At 68.1% G+C, this 24,127-nt stretch overlaps 1 protein-coding gene across 3 annotated transcripts in view; it reads right to left on the reverse strand.

Moving 5' to 3' along the window:
• The window catches only part of SPTBN4 (spectrin beta, non-erythrocytic 4), a 68,844-nt gene that overhangs the window by 19,268 nt on the left and 25,449 nt on the right, over nt 1–24,127 (reverse strand). For all 3 annotated transcript variants that reach the window (XM_039510553.1, XM_039510552.1, XM_039510554.1), the window contains exons 12-19: nt 21,723–22,025; nt 17,226–17,376; nt 14,556–15,426; nt 13,515–13,652; nt 9,841–10,597; nt 7,488–7,690; nt 7,024–7,114; nt 2,569–2,703 (exon numbers count right to left, since the gene is read on the reverse strand). In XM_039510553.1, the coding sequence (XP_039366487.1) occupies nt 2,569–2,703; nt 7,024–7,114; nt 7,488–7,690; nt 9,841–10,597; nt 13,515–13,652; nt 14,556–15,426; nt 17,226–17,376; nt 21,723–22,025 (2,649 nt within the window). The remainder of the gene's footprint in view (nt 1–2,568; nt 2,704–7,023; nt 7,115–7,487; nt 7,691–9,840; nt 10,598–13,514; nt 13,653–14,555; nt 15,427–17,225; nt 17,377–21,722; nt 22,026–24,127) is intronic.

The raw sequence follows: 24,127 nt of genomic DNA on the forward strand, positions 1-24,127 counted from the left end.
CCCCATCAATATATCAGTGTGTCACAGCAGTGCCCAGAGAAATCAGCTGAGATCCGGGACCCGTCCTGCCAGGTGCTGCCCAGACCCCTCCCCCGAGATCAGGGCCCCGACGTCCCTGGGGGGCACACGGCTCCACACAGATGCAGCTGGGGGGGGGGCATGGCTCCACACACACACAGAGCGGGGGGGGGACCCGGCTCCACACACACACACGGAGCGGGGGGGGGCCACGGCACCACACACACCCCGCGGGGACACGGCTCCACACACAGACACCCGGAGCAGGGGGGAACACGGCTCCACACACACACACAGCAGGGGACACGGCTCCACACACACACACAGCGGGGGACACGGCTCCACACACACACACACAGCGGGGGGACACGGCTCCACACACACACACAGCAGGGGGGGGACACGGCTCCACACACACACACAGCGGGGGGGGAACACGGCTCCACACACACACACGGAGCGGGGGACACGGCTCCACGCACACACAGCGGGGGGGAACACAGCTCCACACACACACGGAGCGGGGGAGGGACACGGCACCACACACACACGGAGCGGGGGGGGACACACGGCTCCACACACACACGGAGCGGGGGGGGAACACAGCTCCACACACACACGGAGCGGGGGACACACATGGCTCCACACACACACACACAGCGGGGCACAGCTCCAAACAGACACATGGAGCGGGGGACACGGCTCCACACACACACGGAGCGGGGGGGACACGGCTCCACACACACACACAGAGCGGGGGGGGACACACGGCTCCACACACACACACGGAGCGGAGGGGGGGACACGGCACCACACACACACACAACGGGGCGGCACACGGCTCCACACACACAGCGGAGGAACACGGCTCCACACACACAGGAGGGGGACACAGCTCCACACACACACGGAGCGGGGGGGACACAGCTCCACACACACACACGGAGCGGGGGGGACACACGGCTCCACACACACACAACGGGGGGGGACACGGCTCAACACACACACAATGCGGGGAACACAGCTCCACACACACACAACGGGGGGGACACGGCTCCACACACACACACGGAGCGGGGGGGGGACACGGCTCCACACACACAGCGGGGGAGGGGGAACACAGCTCCACACAGACACATGGAGCGGGGGACACAGCTCCACACACACACATGGAGCGGAGGGGGGGACACGGCTCCACACAGACACATGGAGCGGGGGGGACACGGCTCCACACACACATAACGGGGGGGGACACGGCTCCACACACACACACACGGAGCAGGGGGGGACACGGCTCCACACACACATAACGGGGGGGGACCCGGCTCCACACACACACAGCGGGGGACACAGCTCCACACAGACACATGGAGCAGGGGACACGGCTCCACAGACACATGGAGCGGAGGGGGGGGAACACGGCTCCACACACACACAGCGGGGGGGACACGGCTCCCCCCCCCAGCACACACATATTTTAAGAGCAGCTTCATGAGCTAGGAAGAAAACGTGACGCTCGGGAAAGGTCTCTGTGCCCCCCCCCGCCCCCGCCCCCGCGGAGGTCGGTGGAGGACACACGCTGCCCCAGCCCGTGCTCCCCGCAGCACCCTGAGCATGGGGATCTGGGGGGGGGGGACACTGGGGCAGCAGGCCCGACCCCCCCGCGTCTCCCGGCTTTGGGCACTGGGGGGGGGGCTCAGACCCCGGCCCCAGTCTGTGGGCACAACAGGCTCAGCTCTGCGGTGCGAGCTCGTCTGCCCCCCCCCCAGAGAGGGGTGGCCGCCCCCCCCGCAGGGCACGAGGCGGTTCCGTGCGTGGGAGAGCACCGGGCGCGCGTGGGCCGGGCAGCGCACACACGGTGCCGCCCGGGCTCGCTGCGCCCCCGGCCACGCGTGGGTTTGAAGGACAATTTAACCTCAGGGGTTTGATTGAGGTGGGGGCTTCCCCCTGCCCCACAGGCCCCGGGGGGGCAGCACCCGGCTCGGGCCCCCGGCAGGCCCGGACCCCCTGTGACACCCCCCGAGAGCCCCGTCCCCTCCCCCCTCTGCAGAGCGCCCAGAAGGGACCCTGCAGACGCCTGCAAGTGGCGGCAGATGCCAGCCCAGGCCAGGCCGCCGAGGACACGGACACGGCCAGACGGACGCCAACGACCGGGGCCTGTTCCTCCAACCCCCCCCCCCCACCTTCCACCCCAGAGGGCACAGGCCGGGCCCCGGGCAGAGCCGGCCCCAGGGACGGACCGGGGGTGGGGCTCAGAAAGCAGCTCCCTTGGGGGAGGGATGGGGGAGAACCCGGGGGGGAGGATGGGGAGTGGGATGGGGGATCCTGGGAGTTGGGGATCCCGGGGGGAGGATGGGGAGTTGGGGGCGGGATGGGGGGAGAACCCGGGGGAGGATGGGGAGTTGGGGCCGGGATGGGGATCCCGGGAGGATCCAGGGGAGGATGGGGAGTTGGGGGCGGGATGGGGATCCCTGGGGGAGGTTGGGGATCCTGGGGCCGGGATGGGGATCCCGGGGGAGGTGAAGGCACCAACCCCCCCACCCGTCTCACCGGCTCGATCTTGTCCAGCCACTCGCGGTTCTGCGCCAGCTCGGCCCGGAGCGCCTGGTGCCGCAGCCAGCGCGCGTGGGGCTTGGCCGCCTGGTCCCCGGCCATGAGCCGCTTCTCCCCCATCCAGCCGGCGAGCTGCGGGCACAGAGCGGGGCTGAGCCGGTCCCCGCACCGCCCGGCCCCCGCAGCCCCGATCGGCCCCGCGCCGCCCGGCCCCCGCAGCCCCGATCGGCCCCGCACCGCCCGGCCCCCGCAGCCCCGATCGGCCCCGCTGCCGCAGCGATCCCGCGCCGCGTCCCCCCCGCGCGTCATGGGCCGGGCGGCTGCGGGGAGGGGGGCGGTCCCGGGGCCACGTGAGAACAGAGACAGACAGGCAGAGGGGTAGGTGTGGGGACGGGCAGAGGGACAGACGGGCAGAGGGGTAGGTGTGGGGACGGGCAGAGGGACAGACAGGCAGAGGGGTAGGTGTGGGGATGGGCAGAGGGACAGACAGGCAGAGGGGTAGGTGTGGGGACGGGCAGAGGAGCAGCTATGGGGATGGGCAGAGGGACAGACGGGCAGAGGGGTAGGTGTGGGGACGGACAGAGGGGTAGGTGTGGGGACGGGCAGAGGGACAGACGGGCAGAGGGGTAGGTGTGGGGACGGGCAGAGGGACAGACGGGCAGAGGGGTAGGTGTGGGGACGGGCAGAGGGACAGACGGGCAGAGGGGTAGGTGTGGGGACGGGCAGAGGGACAGACAGGCAGAGGGGAAGCTGTGGGGATGGGCGGAGGGGTAGGTGTGGGGTTGGGCGGAGGGGAAGCTTTGGGGATGGGCAAAGGAGCAGCTATGGGGACGGACAGAGGGACAGACAGGCAGAGGGGTAGGTGTGGGGATGGGCAGAGGGACAGACAGGCAGAGGGGTAGGTGTGGGGATGGGCAGAGGGACAGACAGGCAGAGGGGTAGGTGTGGGGATGGGCAGAGGGACAGACGGGCAGAGGGGTAGGTGTGGGGACGGGCAGAGGGACAGACGGGCAGAGGGGTAGGTGTGGGGATGGGCAGAGGGACAGACGGGCAGAGGGGTAGGTGTGGGGATGGGCAGAGGGACAGACAGGCAGAGGGGTAGGTGTGGGGATGGGCAGAGGGACAGACGGGCAGAGGGGTAGGTGTGGGGACGGGCGGAGGGGAAGCTTTGGGGATGGGCATAGGAGCAGCTATGGGGACGGACAGAGGGACAGACAGGCAGAGGGGTAGGTGTGGGGATGGGCAGAGGGGAAGCTTTGGGGACAATTCTGGACACCCCAGGATCTGGATTCACCTCCCTTTGGTGCCCTGAGGGGCTGTGGTGGGGGGTCAGGCCCCCAGGTGCGACCCAGCATTGACGCCTGGAGCGGGACAGCCCGTGACCTTCTCTGGGCCCTGGCAATGGCTCCCCCAGGTATTCCAAACACCCCAGCCCCCTCCTCCCACCAACCCCAAGAGATCCAGCCACACAGGGCAGCTGGGGCAGAGCCAGGGAGAGAACCCAGGTGTCCTGGCTCCCAGCCCCCTGCTATAATAAATAACAATTGGAGCTATACCAATCTCCTAGAGCTGGAAGGGACCTTGAAAGGTCATTGAGTCCAGCCCCTGCCTTCACTAGCAGGACCAATTTTTGCCCCAGATCCCTAAGTGGCCCCCTCAAGGATTGAACTCACAACCCTGGGTTTAGCAGGCCAATGCTCAAACCACTGAGCTATCCCTCTAACCCCCTCTGGGATGAAGTGGGGCTGTTCTTAATGTTTCCTCTGAATACTGTGGGGGGGGGGGCGCTCAGTTTCCCCTGTGCATTTCTTAAGTCTCCAGTGTGCGTAAATGGCCGACAATCTGTCTCCTGGCAACTAATGGCCAGGCCCTTCCCCCTGCAAGGGGATGCTAAAGGTGTTGGAGACAGAGAGATCAGGTGAGCTCCTGGCCCGGAAAGGAGCTGAGCAGAGGGGAGGGGCTGGAGGGGGGGTCAGTCTGGAGCTGGCTGGGGACGAGGAGTGAAGTGCAGACGTGGGGGTCTGGCTCACTGCCCCCCAGAATGGACCCGGCTGAGGGGTCCCGGTCTCTGTACCTACAAGCTCTGTGTTAGACCCTGTTCCTGTCATTGACTAAACCTCTGTGTCACTGGCTGGCTGAGAGTCACGTCTGACTGCGCGGTGGGGGGGCAGGACCCTGTGGCCCCCCAGGACCCCGCCTGGGCGGACTCGCTGGGGGAAGCGCACGGAGGGGCAGAGGATGCTGAATGCTCCAAGGAGAGACCCAGGAGGTGAAGCCGTGGGAGCTTCTTGCCCTGCAGACAGGCTGCTCCAAGGGAGAGGAGGCTCCCCAGAGTCCTGCCTGGCTTGTGGGGAGCAGCTCCAGAGCAGCGCCCGGGGACCCCGGGACAATTGGGATCCTCTCGCCGGCGGCCTTGGGCCCAGAGCAGCGTTCTGGGCATTTCCAGTCGGGCAGGGCTGGAGAATCCCGCCTGCTGCCCCCTCCCGTATTTCAACCACTGGCCTATCCCAGCACCAGCAGCGCGGGCACGGCCGGGCCGAATCCTGGCACACACGGTGCCGCTGAACCTGGCCTCACCTGCTGGCTGCTCTCAGGACCGGGCAGGAGGTGGGAGGGACCCGTCCCCGGCGGGCAGGGCTGGCTGCAGGAAGGGGTGGCCGGGGCGCCTGGCGCTGGGGCACGGGGCCCAACCCCAGCTGGTGTAAATCAGCATTGTTCTGCTGGGACCACAGGCGCCCGGCTGGCTGACACCCGCGGAGGGGCTGGCCCACAAAACCCCGGGGCAAATCCCGAGTCCCTGCCCTGGGGCCAAGAGTGGGCCAGATTCACAGCTGGAGTAAACTGGCCCAATGCTATTTACATCAAAGCAGCAATGCTGGTTTACACCAGCTGGGTACCTGGCCCAGTGACTCCACAGCCCCATTGTTATTCCATCCCCCCAGCTCTGCCGGTGCCCCTCACTCCCGACCCGCAGCCCCTGCTAGCCCAGCCCTGGGCTCCCCCCAGCTCTGCCGGTGCCCCTCACTCCCGACCCGCAGCCCCTGCTAGCCCAGCCCTGCCCCCCCCAGCTCTGCCAGTGCCCCTCACTCCCGACCCGCAGCCCCTGCTAGCCCGGCCCTGCCCTCCCCAGCTCTGCCGGTGCCCCTCACTCCCGACCCGCAGCCCCTGCTAGCCCGGCCCTGGGCTCCCCCCAGCTCTGCCGGTGCCCCTCACTCCCGACCTGCAGCCCCTGCTAGCCCAGCCCTGCCCCCCTCAGCTCTGCCAGTGCCCCTCACTCCCGACCCGCAGCCCCTGCCAGCCCAGCCCTGCCCCCCTCAGCTCTGCCGGTGCCCCTCACTCCCAACCCGCACTCACGTGCTCTGTGGGCAGCCCTGAGCTAAGGGCCCCGGCAGGAAAGTCGGGGGCACCACGGCCCCTCGTCAATGCCCAGCTGTGCCCAGGGCTGGCTCAGGCCCCGCAAGCATCGGCGCCAGCTCGGAGAAAGGGGGCAGATTGCGGAGCCCCATTGGCTGGGCCTGTCCCTCTCCCCCCAGCACAATTCATCACCATAGCGCCCGCGCTGCCTGGAAACACGCGCCAGCTGCCCTAATTAGAGGCAGGCGCTGGGTGGGGGCAGGGCTTGCCACGCAAATGAGGCAGGAGCCTGGATACATTTAGCTACTGAAATAATCAGCGGCTGGGGCTGAATTCGGCTCTGGGACACACGGGGCTCCCCTTCTGCCTGACAGCGTCTGCCGTCCTCCCTCCCCACGTCCGGCCCCTGGGTGCCACGGGCAGCCCCTCGCTAGCTCTGTGTCCTGCCCCTTGGCACCCTGCCCCCAGCTGCAGCCTGCGTGGCCCGGCGGTGCCGGGGAGCATTGGCCATCCCTCCGGGCCCCACGAGGGCTGAGCTGCCGTGTATCCAGCCGATGCCCCGCAGGCCGGTGCTTGTGGGCACAGCTAGGGGCGGAGGGGGGGACACTTGGCTGAACTCTATTTCCCAACGGGGATTCCCAGCCCCCGCCCCGGTTCCACACCCGGAGCGTTCGCCTCGTCTCCAGGCCCCCTGGCCGGACCAGGGAGCTCGGGAGGAGAGGTTTGGAGACCGAGAGTCAAACTCCCCCCATGCACCCCCCCGACTTCAGACAGTACTGAGCCCCCCCCTCCGAAAACCAGGCCCCATTCAGGCATCCCAAGCTGGGCCCCCAGTGCCGGGTCCCTCTGGAGCCAGGGAGCTCGGCGAGGAATTGGTGCAGAACGCCGCTCTGCCTGGCCGGCCCGACGGGTCCCTGTGTCTCTGCCCTGCGGAGGTCAGTGCCCTGCTCGCCCCACCCAGGGGCACACCCCGGCCCGTGGCAAAGCCCCCAGGAAACGCCAGCAGCAGGCGGGGAGCCAGCAGGTGTGCGGGGGGCCTGCCGGCTGCAGGACATCACGTCCCCCACTGCACGGGGCCGGGCCTGGGGCCGTCCGTACCTCGTGACAGTTCTGCAAGAAACGCTGCAGATCCAAGTGATCGTTCAGCTGCTGCATCCACTCCTGGGCCAGCTGGAAGTTCCGGTGGCTCCTGCAGAAACGAAAGGTGCCGGCTCGGGTCCCTGCGTCTCCATGCCCATCACCGCAGCCTCTGGGCACCTCCCAGCCCCTCAGGGACGGCTCCTCCCTGCGCCCAGGCGGCGCTGCTCTGCCCATTGCCCGAAACCCAGAGAGACCCGAGCCCACCGATTTCGAGGGGCTCTGGCCCCGAACCCCCAGGGAGCTGGGCCCGAGGGGCTTGTGGGAGCCTGTGGTGCAGTGGGGGATTGAACGCGGGGGCTGAGCAGCGGGGGAGCGGTCCGCAGAAGCAGCCCCCGGCCGGGGAAGCTGGAGCCTGGCTGCAGGGGCCGGCCCGGTAGCTCGGGCTGGGAAGGGGACCGCGCCAGGCGCTGCACAGGGCCTACTTGTCTCTGAGCGCTGCCATCTCCTCCTGGGCGCGCTCACTGTAGGGGCTGCCCTGGCGCACCAGGCTCTCCCCGGCCCGCAGAGCCAGCGTCGTCTTCGGCACGCTCAGCTCCATGGTGGTTATGAAATCCTTGTGCTTCGTGATGGCCTTCGTCGCCGCCTCCACCGTGGTGGGCAGCTCCGCGTGGGCCAGGGTGGATGCCTGGGCGGGAGCGGGAGGGCCAGGGTTAACCCTCAGCCTCGGGCAGCCTGCAGACCTCGCACTCCCCCCACCAGCCCCCTGTGCTGGGGGAAACTGAGGCACGGAGGGGGAAGCCACGTGCCTGGGGTCACACAGCAGGTCATGGGATAAAGCTGGGAAGAGAATCCAGGAGTCCTGGCTCCCAGCCCCTTGTTCTAACCACTAGTCACTCCTCCCCTCCCAGAGCTGGGAATGGAACCCAGGAGTCCTGGCTCCCAGCTCCCTGTTCTAACCACTAGTCCCCACCCACTCCCCAAGCCAGGGATCACTCCCTCTCTTTCCTTCTCTGCTGCGTCTCGGGCCACGCACACAGCGGCCGCACTCCCAGGCAGCTGCGCTCGGGGGCGCCTGGCCCCCGTCTCTCTGCGTTGGCGTCAGTGGACACAGGCTGCGCCAAATGCCAGTTCTCCCGTTGCCAGCAGAGCCGCTCCCCCGGGCTCGGGCCTGGCTCCAAGCCTGTGGGCTCTGGGTCAAGCCCCTCGTACCGGGCACCGCAGGGGGGCCAGAGACCAGCGCGAATCCCTGAGCCTAGATCCCGGCTGAGGCGCCGCCTCGGAAGAGCCTCTCCCTCGCCGCAGGGATTCCTCTGGCCGTGTCTGCAGCCAGCTCTGCTGGGCCAGAGAGACACCCCGGAGCAGAGCTCCCCAGTAACCGTCTGCCCGGCCTACCGACTGCTCCTGACTGGCTCCAGCCGGGGCCTTCTCTGCCCCCCGCTCCTGGAGGCAGGAGCCGGCTGACGGCCGGGAGTGCAGCCCCCCAGACTTGCTCACAGGCTCAGAGTTGTGCCCCTGTTTCAGGGGAGTCAGGAGACCTGGGTTCTGTGCTCAGCTCCGCCACTGACCTGCTGGCTGACCCTGGGCAAGTCCTTGCCATCTCCAGGCCTCAGTTTCCCCTCCCACTCCTGGCCTGTTTAGCCTGGAAGCTCTTTAGGACAATGCATGTCTCTCACTCTGTGCAGCGCCGGGCCCTGAGCTCGGCTCTCGCCTCTAGGTGCTCCCGTAATGCAAACCAAACTCGCACGTGCTTTCCTGCTCCCAGTCCTGACTCCCCACATCCTGGGCTGCCCGTCGCTGCTCTCACAGCACTGAGCCCCTGGATTAGCCATTCCTCCCCCAGAGCCCGGGCTCCATTTCCTGCTGTCCTGGCTACGCCGGGCTGGGCGCAAGGTCCTGCGGCAGGGAAGGGGGGGCAGCGGGTGGGAACAGGGCTCCCCACCACGTCCCAGCTCAACAACCGGCCGACAAATCATCCGCTCGCACCCAGCTAATGCGGCGTCCGGCCGCTCACCGGCGCCGGTGCGAGGAATTGGGCTTTAGCCCGTCTGGGAACCCGGGGAGTGAATCGTCCGCACCAGCTGCCAAACACCAGCGTGCGGTGAGCGAACAGCAACGAATCAGCAATTCAGCTCTAGGACTAACGAGCACTTCGGTACGTCCCGTTCTCTAGGTAAGGCCATTTGCTAGCTAAGGGGTTTGTTAAGTAGTAATTACTCATTGGTGTTTGATAATTTGCTAATGAAGTTATTGCTAATCACCAAATGCTACGGAATAGTGAGCAACATCTAGCATATACCGATTAATAATCATCAAATGGCAAAAATTATTAGCAGTTAATACAGGGCAAAATGCACTAATTACCAAATACCACGTCCTTATTAGCAATGAAGCCTTAGATACCAAACAGTTAGCAAAGAGCAATAAATTAACAATGAATATTGAGAACTAGCCAATTACCAACCATTAGTAATTAGCATTAATTCTTAACAGATACTAACAGTTAGCAAAGGCAACAGCTGAGCAACTGACGTAGTAATAACTAGCCAATCAGATATCAGTGAATAATTAGCAAATACTCAGTAAAGAACTTAGCTAACGGCAATAACTGCAAATTAATTCTTAGCCAATGGCAATTCGTACGTAGCAAATAATTACCAAATATGAATAACCTTGCAGGATTAGCAGTAATTGGCCAATCATCTCAGTTAATAACAAGCCGCTGATACTTCACAAATACCGTGAATCGTTCACAGATGTAGGTAGAAGTTGACACTTGGCACTAGCAAGGAATTACCCCGAATCCCGCAGGGCCCCGGCGCGGCCCCGCCCCGTTACCTGGCTGTAGAGACACGCCTCGGCCTGCTGCACGTCCCTCAGGAAAAGGTGGAAGACGTGCGCCTGCACCAGCGCCTCCCGCCGGCTCTCCCACATCTGCAGCAGCTTGTTCCAGCCCACGTCCAGCTTCTGCAGCCACTGCTGGAGCGAGAGGCAGGGGACGTCGGCCTCCTCCAGGGCCAGCAGGTCGCTGGCCGCCTGGATCTTGGTGTAGTCCTCCTCGTAGCGGTCGATTTCCTCCTTGAGGGCCGCGTGCTGGCTCAGCAGCCGCTCTGCCCCCGCCAGGTTGCTGGGAAGCTCTTCCGAGGCCACGGCCGCCTGGGTCTTCACCAGCCAGCTCAGGAAGGTGTCCAGGTCCTGGATGAACTGCTGCAGCCGGCTGGCCACGGAGAGCGAGTCCTCGCAGCCCTGCAGGGCCCTGGTCAAGGCCTCCCACTCCTCGCTGATCTCCTCGAAGTGCAGCAGGACGGTCAGCGCCTGGGCCGGGTGGGCGGTGGCCAAGGCCTCCCCCTCCTGCTGCAGCTCGAGGAGCTTGGGCTCCAGCACCAGCAGGACAGCCTCCATGGCGGAGAGTTTGTGCTGCAAGGCCAGCACGTTCCCCAGGTCGCCGCTGCTGTACTGGCTGGACTCCACAGCGCGGCGCTTCTCCCGGAGCTGCGCCTTGATCTCGCTGCACTCCAGCAGGTAGTTCTGGATCCTCAGGACGGAGCTGAGATGCTCCTTCCTCTGCTCCACCAGCTCCACCACCCGGTTCCACCTGGGCTCGCCGGACACAGAGAGAAGCCCATGAGCGGCTCGGGCTTCCCCGAAAGCCAGGGAGACTCGGCTTCCAAACAACCCCCCAGAGCCCAGGCCGGTTCTACCCCGGCCGCGGGGGAGAAAACCTGGGCCAGGCTAGAGACAGCAGGCGGCAAACGAAACCCACCAGGAATTCACCTAAAAACACCACATCCCCTGAGCCGCAGGCCAGTCTGCTGCCTTCTTCCAGCCTGACCCACTAGCTTTGCTTGCTGGGGGCCGGCGGGGTGACCAAAGCCCCTCGGAGAAGGCGCAGCCGGCCGGGGAAGGGGGCGAGGGCTCTCGCAGGAGCTGGGCTGAGGGGAGAGCGGCGCTAACCCGCCTCCCCGAGCGAGGAGCTGCGTCGTGGGAGAAGCCCTTCCAGCCGCACGGTGCTGGCCAGCCCGGGGCTCGGGTCGGCGGAAGGCCCTGGCTGGGGGGCGAGGGAGGGTGCCACACCGCTGGAGTGTGCGGTGCAGCCCTGGCCTGTCGTGCTGTGCCAGGGTGACAGCACCGCCGGCCTCCCCCGATGCCCAGGCCGATGGGCAGGTCGCCGGGTGCGGCTCCGGCAGGTCGCAGGCAGGAAGCTGGTACGTGCAGGTCATTGTCAAATGCCCAGGAACAGTGACCAGGACGGAGGCAGGTGACAGATGCTGATAAAAACGGGCAAAATTCCACTGCTCTGGTGATCGGCCAAGACCATTTCTCATTGAAACAGACAATTCTGGAGAAAACAGCGGGTTGGTTGGTTTGTTTTTTAAACCCGGTTTGGGAACGAGGAATGTTTGCCCAGCTCTGCTCCGGGCTTGAGCTAGGTTTCCTGGACACGGGGTGGGGAGGTCGGGTGCGGGGTGGGGCAGGAGGGTGTGTGGGTGTGGGTGGGTGGGGATGTGTGTGGGTGTTGGGGGCAGGTGTGTGGGGCTGTGTGTGAGGCGGGTGTGGGGCGGGGTGTTGGGGGCAGGTGTGTGGGGTGTGTGTGAGGCGGTGTGTGTGTGGGGGTGCATGGGTGTGGGGGTGTTGGGGCAGGTGTGTGGGGGTGTGTGTGAGGGGGTGGGGGGCAGGTGTGTGGGTGTGGGGGGGGGGTGTGGGTGTGTGTGGGTGTTGGGGGGCAGGTGTGTGGGGGTGTGTGTAAGGGGGCAGGGGTGTGTGGGTGTGGGGGGGTGCATGGGTATGTGTGGGTGTTGGGGGCAGGTGTGTGGGGTGGGGTGGGGTGTGGGGGTGCGTGGGTGTGTGTGGGTGTTGGGGGCAGGTGTGTGGGGTGTGGGGCGGGGTGTGGGTGCGAGGGCGGGGTGCGTGGGTGTTGGGGGCAGGTGTGGGGTGCGTGAGGCGGGGGTGCGGGTGTGGGGGTGTGTGTGGGGGGGGCGGTTGTTCCATGGCTCTGTCTCCCTCTAGGGCTGTGCCCCGGGCGAGGATGACGCGTCACCTCTGCAGCCCCCGAGCGGGGCCATTCGCCCAGCCAGAGCGGAGCCGGGGCCGTGGGCACCGTTCCACGTGCCTCCGACAAACGGCGCGAGACGCAGCGTCTGCGCTTCCCAGTCACCTCCACTTCTGCAGCCTCCGCGTCCGGCGCCAGCACTGGGGCCGCAGGCCGACGTGCCAGGGACTCTGGGTGCCCAGGGCACCATTGTCAGCGCCCGGCAATCCCTGCCAATCAGCCCCGAGGAGCCCAACGCCACCGCGGAGCAACGGTCTCAGGTTGCCGTGGGGCAGGTCCAGGCTGGATATCAGGAGACACTGTTTCCCTAGGAGGGGGTGCAGCACTGGGGTGGGCTCCCTAGGGAGGGGGGGAACCTCCTTCCTCAGAGGTCTCTAAGGCCCGGCTGGGATGGTTTAGCTTTGAGCAGGGGCTGGACTAGAACCTCCCGAGGTCCCGTCCAGCCCTGAGATTCTGTGGCTCTGTGATTCTGTGGCACGCTCGGCTCCCACCCTGCTGCCCTCTGCACCAGCTTCCTTTAATCCCATTGGGCATCTCCACCCGCCGCAGTGCCTGCAACGGAGGGACCCCGAGCGACCCCCGCTGGGGATCTGCCCCGCAGGCGCCGACGGCAGCCGCATGCTGGCAGGGCCCCTGGCATGGGGGTCTGGCTTGGGCGTGGACACCCCGGCAGGTGACTGCGTGGGGGGAGCATCGGGGATCCGAGGGGCTGGGCCTTGCATGTCACAGGCTCTGGCTCTGGAACGGCAGCTTGTTCCGGAGGGGCGGCCGTGGCGGCTCTGGAGAGTCCCGGACACACGAGGTCGAGGTGCCCGGGTGCAGCACGAGATGCTGGCAGGTTCTCAGCGCCCCCGACCCGGAGCCAGGGGTGGGCAGGGGTTGCGGTGAGACGGAGCAGCAGCAGCTGGGCACGTTCCAAAGCGGAATTGTGCCGTCTGCAGACCCCGCGCTCGCAGCTGCTCTGCCACCTAGCGCTGCTGGCGTGAACCCCAAAGCAGCCCCACTTCTGGGGGGGACCCAGCCGCACGGCCCCGGTGAGTCCCATGGAGCAGGAGCCGCGCCGGCCGGAGGCCGCCGGGGAGGGGGCTGGAGGCTTTCAATCCGCCCGCAGAGCAGCACTGGCCCCGGCAGCCGGACAGCCCCTGCTCAGCTGCCTGGGCTTGGCGGGGGATGTGGAGCTCCCCTGCGGACGGGTGCCCACGTCTGCGTGCCGCACACGGGCCCTAGGCCTGCCCTGGATCTCTGGGCCAGGGACCTGGGCGGTGGGTTACCCAGCGAACAGAGCGGACGAGCCACGAGCCCATCGATCTCCAGGCACAGACGGGGCCATTATCCGTGTGTTACCGGCGCGGCCCTGACACACGCAGGGACCCGGAGAGCCGGGAATCGAACCCAGCCCCGCCTCTGATCCCGAGGGCCCCCTTCCCAAGCCTCCGCCAGCCCCAGCCCCACCGGGAGGTACCTGCCGTTCAGCTGGTCCCGACAGGACTGCACCTCGGACGCGCTGGGGTGGCCCCCCTCCACCAGCTGCTGCACCGTCTCGTTCACGGCCAGGATGCGCCCCATGACGCTGTTCAGCTCCTGGTCCAGGCTCTCAAACCTGCCCAAGGCGCACAGGGGCTCGTGGACAGAACAGAATCGTACGGGGCATTCAGAACCCAGGCGTCCTGCTCCCCGCCCTTCCCCCCACCCCCCAGTGCTGGGATAGAACCCAGGCGTCCTGGCTCCCCGCACTTCCCCCCTCCCCCCAGAGCTGGGATAGAACCCAGGCGTCCTGGCTCCCCGCCCTTCCCCCCACCCCCCACTGCTGGGTTAGTACCCATGCGTCCTGGGTCCCAGCCCTTCCCCCCTCCCCCCAGCGCTGGGATAGAACCCAGGCGTCCTGGCTCCCCGCCCTTCCCCCCACCCCCCAGAGCTGGGAAAGACCCCAGGCGTCCTGGCCCGTTGCCCTTCCCCCCAGAGCTGGGAATGGAACCCAGGCGTCCGGGCTCCCCGCCCTTCCCCCCTCCCCCCAGAGCTGGGAATGGAACCCAGGCGTCCTGGCTCCCAGCCCTTCTCCCCAGAGCTGGGAATGGAACCCAGGCGTCCTGGCTCCCCGCCCTTCCCCCCACCCCCCAGTGCAGGGCTAGAACCCACGCGTCCTTGCTCCCGCCCTTCCCCACCCCCAGAGCTGGGAATGGAACCCAGGCGTCCTGGCTCCCAGCCCTTCTCCCCAGAGCTGGGAATGGAACCCAGGCGTCCTGGCTCCCAGCCCTTCTCCCCAGAGCTGGGAATGGAACCCAGGCGTCCTGGCTCCCCGCCCTTCCCCCCTCCCCCCCGTGCTGGGATAGAACCCAGGCGTCCTGGCTCCCAGCCCTTCCCCCCAGAGCTGGGAATGGAACCCAGGCGTCCTGGCTCCCCGCCCTTCCCCCCTCCCCCCAGAGCTGGGAATGGAACCCAGGCGTCCTGGCTCCCAGCCCCCTGGCTCTGGGTCCCAGCAGGGAACAGAATGCGGGCGCCAGACCTGTGTTGCACCACTTCCACGTCCTCCAGCTCCTGCGGCACGTGCATCCCGGAGAGCCACTGCTCCTTCTCGTCCAGCCAGCCCTCGCAGGCGCGGACCTCGCCGAACATGCGGTACACGGCCAGGGCGTCCTGCAGCCACTGGTGCCGCAGCACGGCCACCTCGGCCACCTCCCCGTAGAGCTGCTCCACCTCCACGATGCGGATCTGCACGTCCAGCACCTGGTGGTGCTGGGGGGCCAGCCGGGCCAGCTGAGCGCGCAGGGCCAGCACGGGCGCCCGGTGCCGCTCCAGCTCCTGCGCCACGGCCGCGTGCTTGCGGAGCAGCGCCTGGCTGGAGTACTCGTCGTGCCCGAAGTCGTCGCTGGAGGCCAGGCGGTAGGTGTCCTGCAGCCAGGCCAGCAGGTCGTCCGTCTCCGCGCTGAACTGGTAGAAGCTCAGAGCCTCCTGCAGCTTCTGCTGGTGCGTCCCCGTCACCTCCTCCAGCTTCTTCCAGCGCTGCCGCACCTCCCGCAGCTTCTCCTGCAGCTGGGCCGTGCCGGGGCGCTGGGTGGCCAGCAGCTGCTCCCCCTTCTTCTCGGCCTGGTGCAGCAGGGCCCGGCGCCCGCCCAGCTCCCCCAGCATCAGCTTGTGCTGCCCGCTCAGCTGCAGCACGCTGCTCAGGTCCCTGCCGCACGGCTTGGAGGCCAGGATCTGCTCCTTCTCCCGCACCCAGGCCTCCGCCTCCTCCAGCTCCTGGAAGAAGGCCCACAGCTGGCGGGAGGCCTCCAGCTCCGTGCGCCGCTGGGCCGCCCGCTGGCACAGCTCCTCCAGGCACGTCTGCACGTGGGTCACGCGGTTGCGGATGATCTGGGGGTCGCAGGGCTGGTAACCTGGGGCAGGGGAGCAGGAGAGACACCGGGCCCGTCTCTTTGCTGCTGATTGCTGCTGGGGGAAAGACCTGCCCTGCCAGGGTCCTGGCTCCAGCCCCCCGATCTAACCACTAGCCCCCATTACTCCCCCAGAGCCGGGGAGAGAACCCAGGAGTCCTGGGTCCCAGCCCCCCCTGCTCTAACCACTAGCCCCCACTCCCCTCCCAGAGCCGGGGAGAGAACCCAGGAGTCCTGGCTCCCAGCTCCCCCTGCTCTAACCACTAGCCCCCACTCCTCTCCCAGAGCCAGAGAGAGAACCCAGGAGTCCTGGCTTCCAACGCCTCCCTGCTCTAACCACCAGACCCCACTCCCCTCCCAGAGCCAGGGAGAGAGCCCAGGAGTCCTGGCTTCCAACCCCCCCCTGCTCTAACCACCAGACCCCACGCCCCGCCCAGCGCCGGAGAGAGAACCCAGGAGTCCTGGCTCCCAGACCCCCCTGCTCTAACCACTAGCCCCCACTTCCCTCCCCAGTACAGCTCGCGTCTGTTCTGAAAATTGTCTGCCCGCCCCCAGACCTTGTTGGGAGCCGGGTGCCCATGGCTTTGCACAGGAATCTCTCCCACGTTGCCTTGTGCACTCGGTCCCTGGTCTGGCCTGTTGGCTATAGACCTGGAGAACCCAGGAGTCCTGGCTCCCAGCCCCCACACAGCCTCCCTGGGCCTGCACGTTCTCTGCCTCTCGGCTGCCTCAGCCGGATACAGGAGCCAAGGTCTGGGCACCACTGGTCGGGGCGTCTCTAGGCATTTTGCCGCCCCAAGCACGGCAGGCAGGCTGCCTTCGGCGGCAGCCTGGGGGAGGTCCCCGGTCCCGCGGATTCGGCGGCAGCCTGGGGGAGGTCCCCGGTCCCGCGGATTCGGCGGCAGCCTGCGGGAGGTCCCCGGTCCCGCGGATTTGGCGGCGCCTGCGGGAGGTCCCCGGTCCCGCGGATTCGGCGGCAGCCTGCGGGAGGTCCCCGGTCCCGCGGAGTCGGCGGCAGCCTGCGGGAGGTCCCCGGTCCTGCAGATTCGGCGGCACCTGCGGGAGGTCCCCGGTCCCGCGGATTCGGCGGCAGCCTGCGGGAGGTCCCCGGTCCCGCGGAGTCGGCGGCAGCCTGCGGGAGGTCCCCGGTCCCGCGGAGTCGGCGGCAGCCTGCGGGAGGTCCCCGGTCCCGCGGATTCGGCGGCAGCCTGCGGGAGGTCCCCGGTCCCGCGGAGTCGGCAGCAGCCTGCGGGAGGTCCCCGGTCCCACGGAGTCGGCGGCGCCTGCGGGAAGTCCCCGGTCCCGCGGATTCGGGGGCAGCCTGCGGGAGGTCCCCGGTCCCGCGGAGTCGGCGGCGCCTGCGGGAGGTCCCTGGTCCGGCGGCAGCCTGCGGAGGTCCCGGTCCCGCGAGTCGGCAGCAGCCTGCGGGAGGTCCCGGTCCCGCGGAGTCGGCGGCGCCTGCGGAAGTCCCGGTCCGCCTGCGGGAGGTCCCCGGTCCCGCGGAGTCGGCGGCGCCTGCGGGAGGTCCCTGGTCCGGCGGCAGCCTGCGGGAGCTCTGCCGAAGCCGCGGGACCAGCGGACCCTCCACAGGCATGGCGCTGAAGGCAGCCTGCCTGCCGCCCTCACAGCGACCGGCAGAGCGCCCCCCACGGCTTGCCGCCCCAGGCACGTGCTTGGCGTGCTGGTGCCTGGAGCCGCCCCTGCCGCTGGCGATGGGACCAGTGGTGGGATGAGCTGCCGCCACTCGGAGCCGGGCACAGCGCGGCCCAGCCCCACTGACGCTCGGCCCCAGCCGCACTTACCCTCCAGCTCGCAGAACTTCAGGGCGGCCTGGTTGAGCGCCTGCACCCGCTCGTTCTGGGCAGCCACGTCGGCCTCCAGCAGGGCGTGTTTCTGCAGCAGGTCCTCCACCTCCAGCAGGTGCTTCCCCACCTCCCTCGACAGCAGCGGGGCCTGGCGGGACGAAGGGCGGGCGAAGCCGTCAGCGCTGGGCCGCCTCTCTGTTACGTACAGCGCCTGGCACCACGGGGCCCCACTCCTTGGCTCAGGCCCTGAGGCCCCTAGCGTAACCCTGCAGGGAGTTACCGGCCTGGCACGATTCTCCTCTCCCAGGGGCCTGATGGGGTGACTCTGGCCGGCAGCAGCCAGGGGCAACTCGGGCTGGCTTGGCGGCCAGGGCATCAGGCCCGTGCTCGGGCTGGTGGCCAGGGGTTTGAGCCGGGGGTCAGGCCAGCCAGTGGGACCAGGGGCGGGTGGGCCGGTGCTTGGGTTGGCTGGCGCGGCTACGGCAGGTCAGCCGGCGGGTCGGGGCTCAGGGCAGCGGGGGCTCAGGGAGGTTCAGCCTGGGCTCCTCTGGCCGTGGGGGGCTTGGGGCTCCGGCGGGCGGGGGGGTTAGGGGTTGCCAGGTGCCTGGTTTTCAGCCAAACGCCTGGTCGAAAAGGGTTCCTGGCAGCTCCTGTCGGCACCGCTGCTAATAGTCCAGTTGGTGGCTCCAGGGCTAAGGACGGTTCCCTGCCTGCTCTGGCTCCATGTGACGCCCAGCTGAGATCAGGGCCCCGTCGCGCCGGGCGCTGCACAGGCACAGGGTGAGATCGGGGCCCCGTCGCGCCGGGCGCTGCCCAGACACAGGGTGAGATCGGGGCCCCGTCGTGCCAGGCGCTGCCCGGACACAGGGTGAGATCGGGGCCCCGTCTCGCCGGGCGCTGCCCGGACACGGGGTGAGATCGGGGCCCCGTCTCGCCGGGCGCTGCCCGGACACGGGGTGAGATCGGGGCCCCGTCTCGCCGGGCGCTGCCCGGACACAGGGTGAGATCGGGGCCCCGTCGCGCCGGGCGCTGCCCGGACACAGGGTGAGATCGGGGCCCCGTCGGGCCAGGCGCTGCCCGGACACAGGGTGAGATCGGGGCCCCGTCGGGCCGGGCGCTGCCCGGACACGGGGTGAGATCGGGGCCCCGTCGCGCCGGGCGCTGCCCAGACACAGGGTGAGATCGGGGCCCCGTCGCGCCAGGCGCTGCCCAGACACGGGGTGAGATCGGGGCCCCGTCGCGCCAGGCGCTGCACAGACACAGGGTGAGATCGGGGCCCCGTCGGGCCGGGCGCTGCCCAGACACGGGGTGAGATCGGGGCCCCGTCGCGCCGGGCGCTGCCCGGACACAGGGTGAGATCGGGGCCCCGTCGGGCCGGGCGCTGCCCAGACACGGGGTGAGATCGGGGCCCGTCGCGCGGGCGCTGCCCGGACACAGGGTGAGATCGGGGCCCGTCTCGCGGGCGCCGCCCAGACACAGGGTGAGATCGGGGCCCCGTCGGGCCGGGCGCCGCCCAGACTCGGGGTGAGATCGGGGCCCCGTCGCGCCAGGCGCTGCCCAGACACAGGGTGAGATCGGGGCCCGTCGGGCCAGGCGCTGCCCGGACACAGGGTGAGATCGGGGCCCGTCGCGCCGGCGCTGCCCGGACACAGGGTGAGATCGGGGCCCGTCGCGCGGCGCTGCCCAGGCACAGGGTGAGATCGGGGCCCCGTCGGGCCGGGCGCTGCCCAGACATAGGGTGAGATCGGGGCCCCGTCGGGCCGGGCGCCGCCCGGACACAGGGTGAGATCGGGGCCCCGTCGCGCCGGGCGCTGCTCAGACGCGGGGTGAGATCGGGGCCCCGTCGCGCCGGGCGCTGCCCAGACACAGGGTGAGATCGGGGCCCCGTCTCGCCGGGCGCTGCACAGACACAGGGTGAGATCAGGGCCCCGTCTCGCCGGGCGCTGCCGAGACACAGGGTGAGATCAGGGCCCCGTCTCGCCGGGCGCTGCCCAGACACAGGGTGAGATCGGGGCCCCGTCGGGCCGGGCGCTGCCCAGACACGGGGTGAGATCGGGGCCCCGTCGGGCCGGGCGCTGCCCAGACACGGGGTGAGATCGGGGCCCCGTCGCGCCGGGCGCTGCCCGGACACAGGGTGAGATCGGGGCTCCGGCGGGCGCTGCCCAGACACAGGGTGAGATCGGGGCCCGTCGCGCCGGGCGCTGCCCAGACACAGGGTGAGATCGGGGCCCGTTGGGCCGGGCGCTGCCCGGACACAGGGTGAGATCAGGGCCCCGTCTCGCCGGGCGCTGCACAGACACAGGGTGAGATCGGGGCCCCGTTGGGCCGGGTGCTGCCCGGACACAGGGTGAGATCGGGGCCCCGTCGGGCCGGGCGCTGCCCGGACACAGGGTGAGATCAGGGCCCCGTCTCGCCGGGCGCTGCCCAGACACAGGGTGAGATCAGGGCCCCGTCTCGCCGGGCGCTGCCCAGACACAGGTGAGATCGGGGCCCGTCGCGCGCGGCGCTGCCCGGACACAGGTGAGATCGGGGCCCGTCGCGCGGGCGCTGCCGGACACAGGGTGAGATCGGGGCCCGTCGGGCCGGCGCTGCCCAGACACGGGTGAGATCGGGGCCCCGTCGGGCGCGCTGCCCAGACACAGGGTGAGATCGGGCCCCGTCGCCGGGCGCTGCCCAGACGCGGGTGAGATCGGGCCCGTCGCGCCGGGCGCTGCCCAGACACAGGGTGATATCGGGGCCCGTCTCGCCGGGCGCTGCCCAGACGCGGGGTGAGATCGGGGCCCCGTCTCGCCGGGCGCTGCACAGACACAGGGTGAGATCAGGGCCCCGTCTCGCCGGGCGCTGCCCAGACACAGGGTGAGATCTGGGCCCCGTCTCGCCGGGCGCTGCACAGACACAGGGTGAGATCGGGGCCCCGTTGGGCCGGGTGCTGCCCGGACACGGGGTGAGATCGGGGCCCCGTCGGGCCGGGCGCTGCACAGACACGGGGTGAGATCGGGGCCCCGTCGCGCCGGGCGCTGCCCGGACACAGGGTGAGATCGGGGCCCCGTCGCGCCGGGCGCTGCCCAGACACAGGGTGAGATCGGGGCCCCGTCGGGCCGGGCGCTGCCCAGACACAGGGTGAGATCGGGGCCCCGTCGCGCCGGGCGCTGCACAGACACAGGGTGAGATCGGGGCCCCGTTGGGCCGGGCGCTGCCCGGACACAGGGTGAGATCAGGGCCCCGTCTCGCCGGGCGCTGCACAGACACAGGGTGAGATCGGGGCCCCGTTGGGCCGGGTGCTGCCCGGACACAGGGTGAGATCGGGGCCCCGTCGGGCCGGGCGCTGCCCAGACACAGGGTGAGATCGGGGCCCCGTCGCGCCGGGCGCTGCCCAGACACAGGGTGAGATCGGGGCCCCGTCTCGCCGGGCGCTGCCCGGACACAGGGTGAGATCAGGGCCCGTCGCCGGGCGCTGCCCAGACACAGGGTGAGATCGGGGCCCGTTGGGCCGGTGCTGCCCAGACACAGGGTGAGATCGGGGCCCGTCGGGCGGGCGCTGCCCGGACACAGGGTGAGATCAGGGCCCCGCCACGCCGCGCGCTGCCCAGACACAGGGTGAGATCAGGGCCCCGTCTCGCCGGGCGCTGCCCAGACACAGGGTGAGATCAGGGCCCCGTCTCGCCGGGCGCTGCCCGGACACAGGGTGAGATCGGGGCCCCGTCGCGCCGGGCGCTGCCCGGACACAGGGTGAGATCGGGGCTCCGGCGGGCCGGGCGCTGCCCAGACACAGGGTGAGATCGGGGCCCCGTCGCGCCGGGCGCTGCCCAGACACAGGGTGAGATCGGGGCCCCATCGCGCCGGGCGCTGCCCGGACACAGGGTGAGATCGGGGCCCCGTCGCGCCGGGCGCTGCCCAGACACAGGGTGAGATCGGGGCCCCGTCGCGCCGGGCGCTGCACAGACACAGGGTGAGATCGGGGCCCCGTCGCGCCGGGCGCTGCCCAGACACAGGGTGAGACCGCCCCTGCCCCCACAAACTCGCCCTCAGAGCAGACGGTGGGAGGAAACTGAGGCCCAGCGAGGGTGAGGGACGTGCCCAAGGTCCCCCGCAGGCAGCAGCAGTTCCCAGCCCAGTGCCCCAGCTGCCGGCCCCCACTGCATTTCTGCCCACAGCAGCCTCTCCCCACCTCTCCGACCAGGCCCCCGTGTCACGACCGAGCGAAGCCCCAGGGTCCCCTGGCCCAAGCTGAGACCTGCCAAGCGGGTGCCCACGGAGCAGGTGGCACTAAATCCTGGCACAGCCAGGGAGGCCAGCTGCAGATCGCAGCCGTCCTGCTGTGGCACTGGGACAGGCGCCAGTCCACACCCGGCCCTCCCCCTTCCCCCAGGCCTCATGCACCAGTTCACACCGGAGCCTTCGCTCCCCCAGGTCGTGGGCACTGGTTTAAACCGGGCCCAGCCCCCCCAGGCCGCAAGCGGGCTACCCACCCCCCTCCCCCCACTCCCTGCCCACCTGCATCTCCTCCATCCAGTCGATCATGTAAACCATCTCCTGGAAGATGGTCTGCAGGGCCAGGCTCTGCTCCAGGCGGGCCCTGCGGGCAGCCACCAGCTCGGTCAGCAGCCCCCACTGGCGCAGGATGCTGCCCTTCTGGGCGCTGACGCGCCGCACGTCGTAGTAACCCTCGGCTTCCAGGGCCAGCGCCAGCTCCACCACCACCTGGATGCGCTCCTCGTAGGACGAGACGTCCGCCTCAATGGCCTCGTGCTTCTTCATGGCCGCCTCCACCGCCGGCAGGTCGTAGCCGAAGTTGTCCTGGGGGCGGCGGGGGCGAGAGAACACAGGAGCGGCCAGACCGGGTCAGACCAAGGGTCCATCTAGCCCAGTGTCCTGTCCTCCGACAGTGGCCAGTGCCGGGTGCCCCAGAGGGAATGAACAGACCAGGGGATCAGCAAGTGACCCAGCCCCTCGCCCCTTCCCCGCTTCTGGCAGACAGAGGCCAGGGACCCCATCCCTGCCCAGCCTGGCTAGTAGCCACTGATGGACCTGCCCTCCAGGAATCTATCTAGCTCCCCTTTGAACCCTGTTATGGTCTTGGCCTTCACAACATCCCCTGGCAGGGAGTTCCACAGGTTGACTGTGCGCTGGGTGAAGCAATACTGCCTTTGGTTTGTGTTATACCTGCTGCCTCCTGATTTCATTGGGTGACCCCTAGTTCTAGTGTTAGGAGTAAATAACACTTCCTGATTCACTTTCCCCACATCAGTCAGGATTTTATAGCCCTTGATCGTATCGCCCGTAGTCGTCTCTTTTCCACGCTGAACAGCCCCAGTCTGATTAATCTCGCCTCATACGGAAGCTGTTCTATGCCCCTCAGCATTTCTGCTGCCCTTCTCTGACCCTTTTCCAATTCCAATAGATCTTTTTGGAGATGGGGCGACCACGTCTGCCCGCAGTATTCAAGCTGTGGCTGTCCCATGGATTTATACAGAGGCACATGATATTTTCTGTCCTATTCTCTCTCCCTTTCTTAATGATTCCCAACATTGTGTTCACTTTTTTGACGCCGCTGCGCAGTGAGTGGATGTTTGCAGAGAACTATCCACAGTGACTCCAAGATCTGTCTTGAGTGGGAACAGCTAATTCAGCCCCATCCTGTTGTGTGTATCGTTGGGATTATGGTTTCCAATGTATGTTACTTTGCACTTACCAACATTGAATTTCATCTGCCATTTTGTCGCCCAGTCACCCAGTTCTGTGAGATGCTTTGGTAGCTCCTCGCAGTCTGCCTGGGACTTAACTAGCTTGAGTAGTTTTGTATCATCTGCAAATTTTGCCACCTCACTGCTTCCCCCTTGTGACAAAGTGGGGGGGGTTCTTGTTTTCTGTGTTTCCCAGTGGGTTGCAGGCAGCGGGGGTGGGACTCAGTGTCCCCGGGTGTCACTGGTGTAATGAGGGGAGGGGAGAGGGAGTTTGTTGGGACACAGGACTGGGGAGGGACTCGGGACCTGGCCGATCTTGGGGCCGGGGGTATCGGAGCCCAGCTGGGAAGCAGGGGGGCTCGGGGCTGGAGAGGGGGAGCAGGCAGAGCCCCCCCGGCTGCAGGGGGACTGGGATGTGCTGGGCTGAGGGAGGCCAGGCCTGAGGCCCTGAGAGTTTCCTGTGCTGGGTTCAACCCTCAATAAACCTCCTGTGTTACGCTGGGGGAGAGTCGCTCTGGGCTAGAGAGCAGGGCATGGGGGTGGGGTGGGGGGGCATCGTCCCCTTCGGGGGTTAGGAGGCCCAGGGGGCCCAGAGCGAGGGGACTCTCTGAGGGGCCCACGGCAGAGACAGACGTGCTGAGGCTCCGAGAGGTGGAGGGGCCTGACCCCGAGGGAGAGCGGCCCCCCGAGAGGGGCTGTCGCACTGAAGGGGCTCCCCCAGGGACCTCACGGGGCCATGAGTGGGCACGATCTGAGTCCGTGACACCCCTTTTTCCAGATCATTTATGAATATGTTGAACAGGACTGGGCCCGGCCCAGACCAGACCCCTGGGGGACCCCACTATCCACCTCTCTCCATTCTGAAAACTGACCATTTCTTCCTACCCTTTGCTTCCTGTCTTTTAAGCAGTTACTGATCCATGAGAGACCTTCCCTCTTATCCCGTGGGGGGCCAGCAGAGGCATGAGAAAGGGGCCGGGCTGCTGGGTGTGTGTGCGCGTGAGCCCCACTCCCCTCCCAGAGCCAGGGGAGAACCCAGGAGTCCTGGCTCCCAACCCCCCTGCTCTAACCACTAGACCCCACTCCTGCTCCACCCAGGCCTGGCACTGCCCGAGGGGCAGTAGGGTCAGGGCTGCTTCGTGTCCCGTTTGTCTCCGGTGCCACTGGGTTCGGCTGGACGGACGAGGTTCGGCTGAGTTCAGCAAGGAGAAGTGC

The sequence above is a fragment of the Mauremys reevesii genome, linkage group 22, assembly GCF_016161935.1.
Source record: "Mauremys reevesii isolate NIE-2019 linkage group 22, ASM1616193v1, whole genome shotgun sequence".
NCBI lineage: Eukaryota > Metazoa > Chordata > Testudines > Geoemydidae > Mauremys > Mauremys reevesii.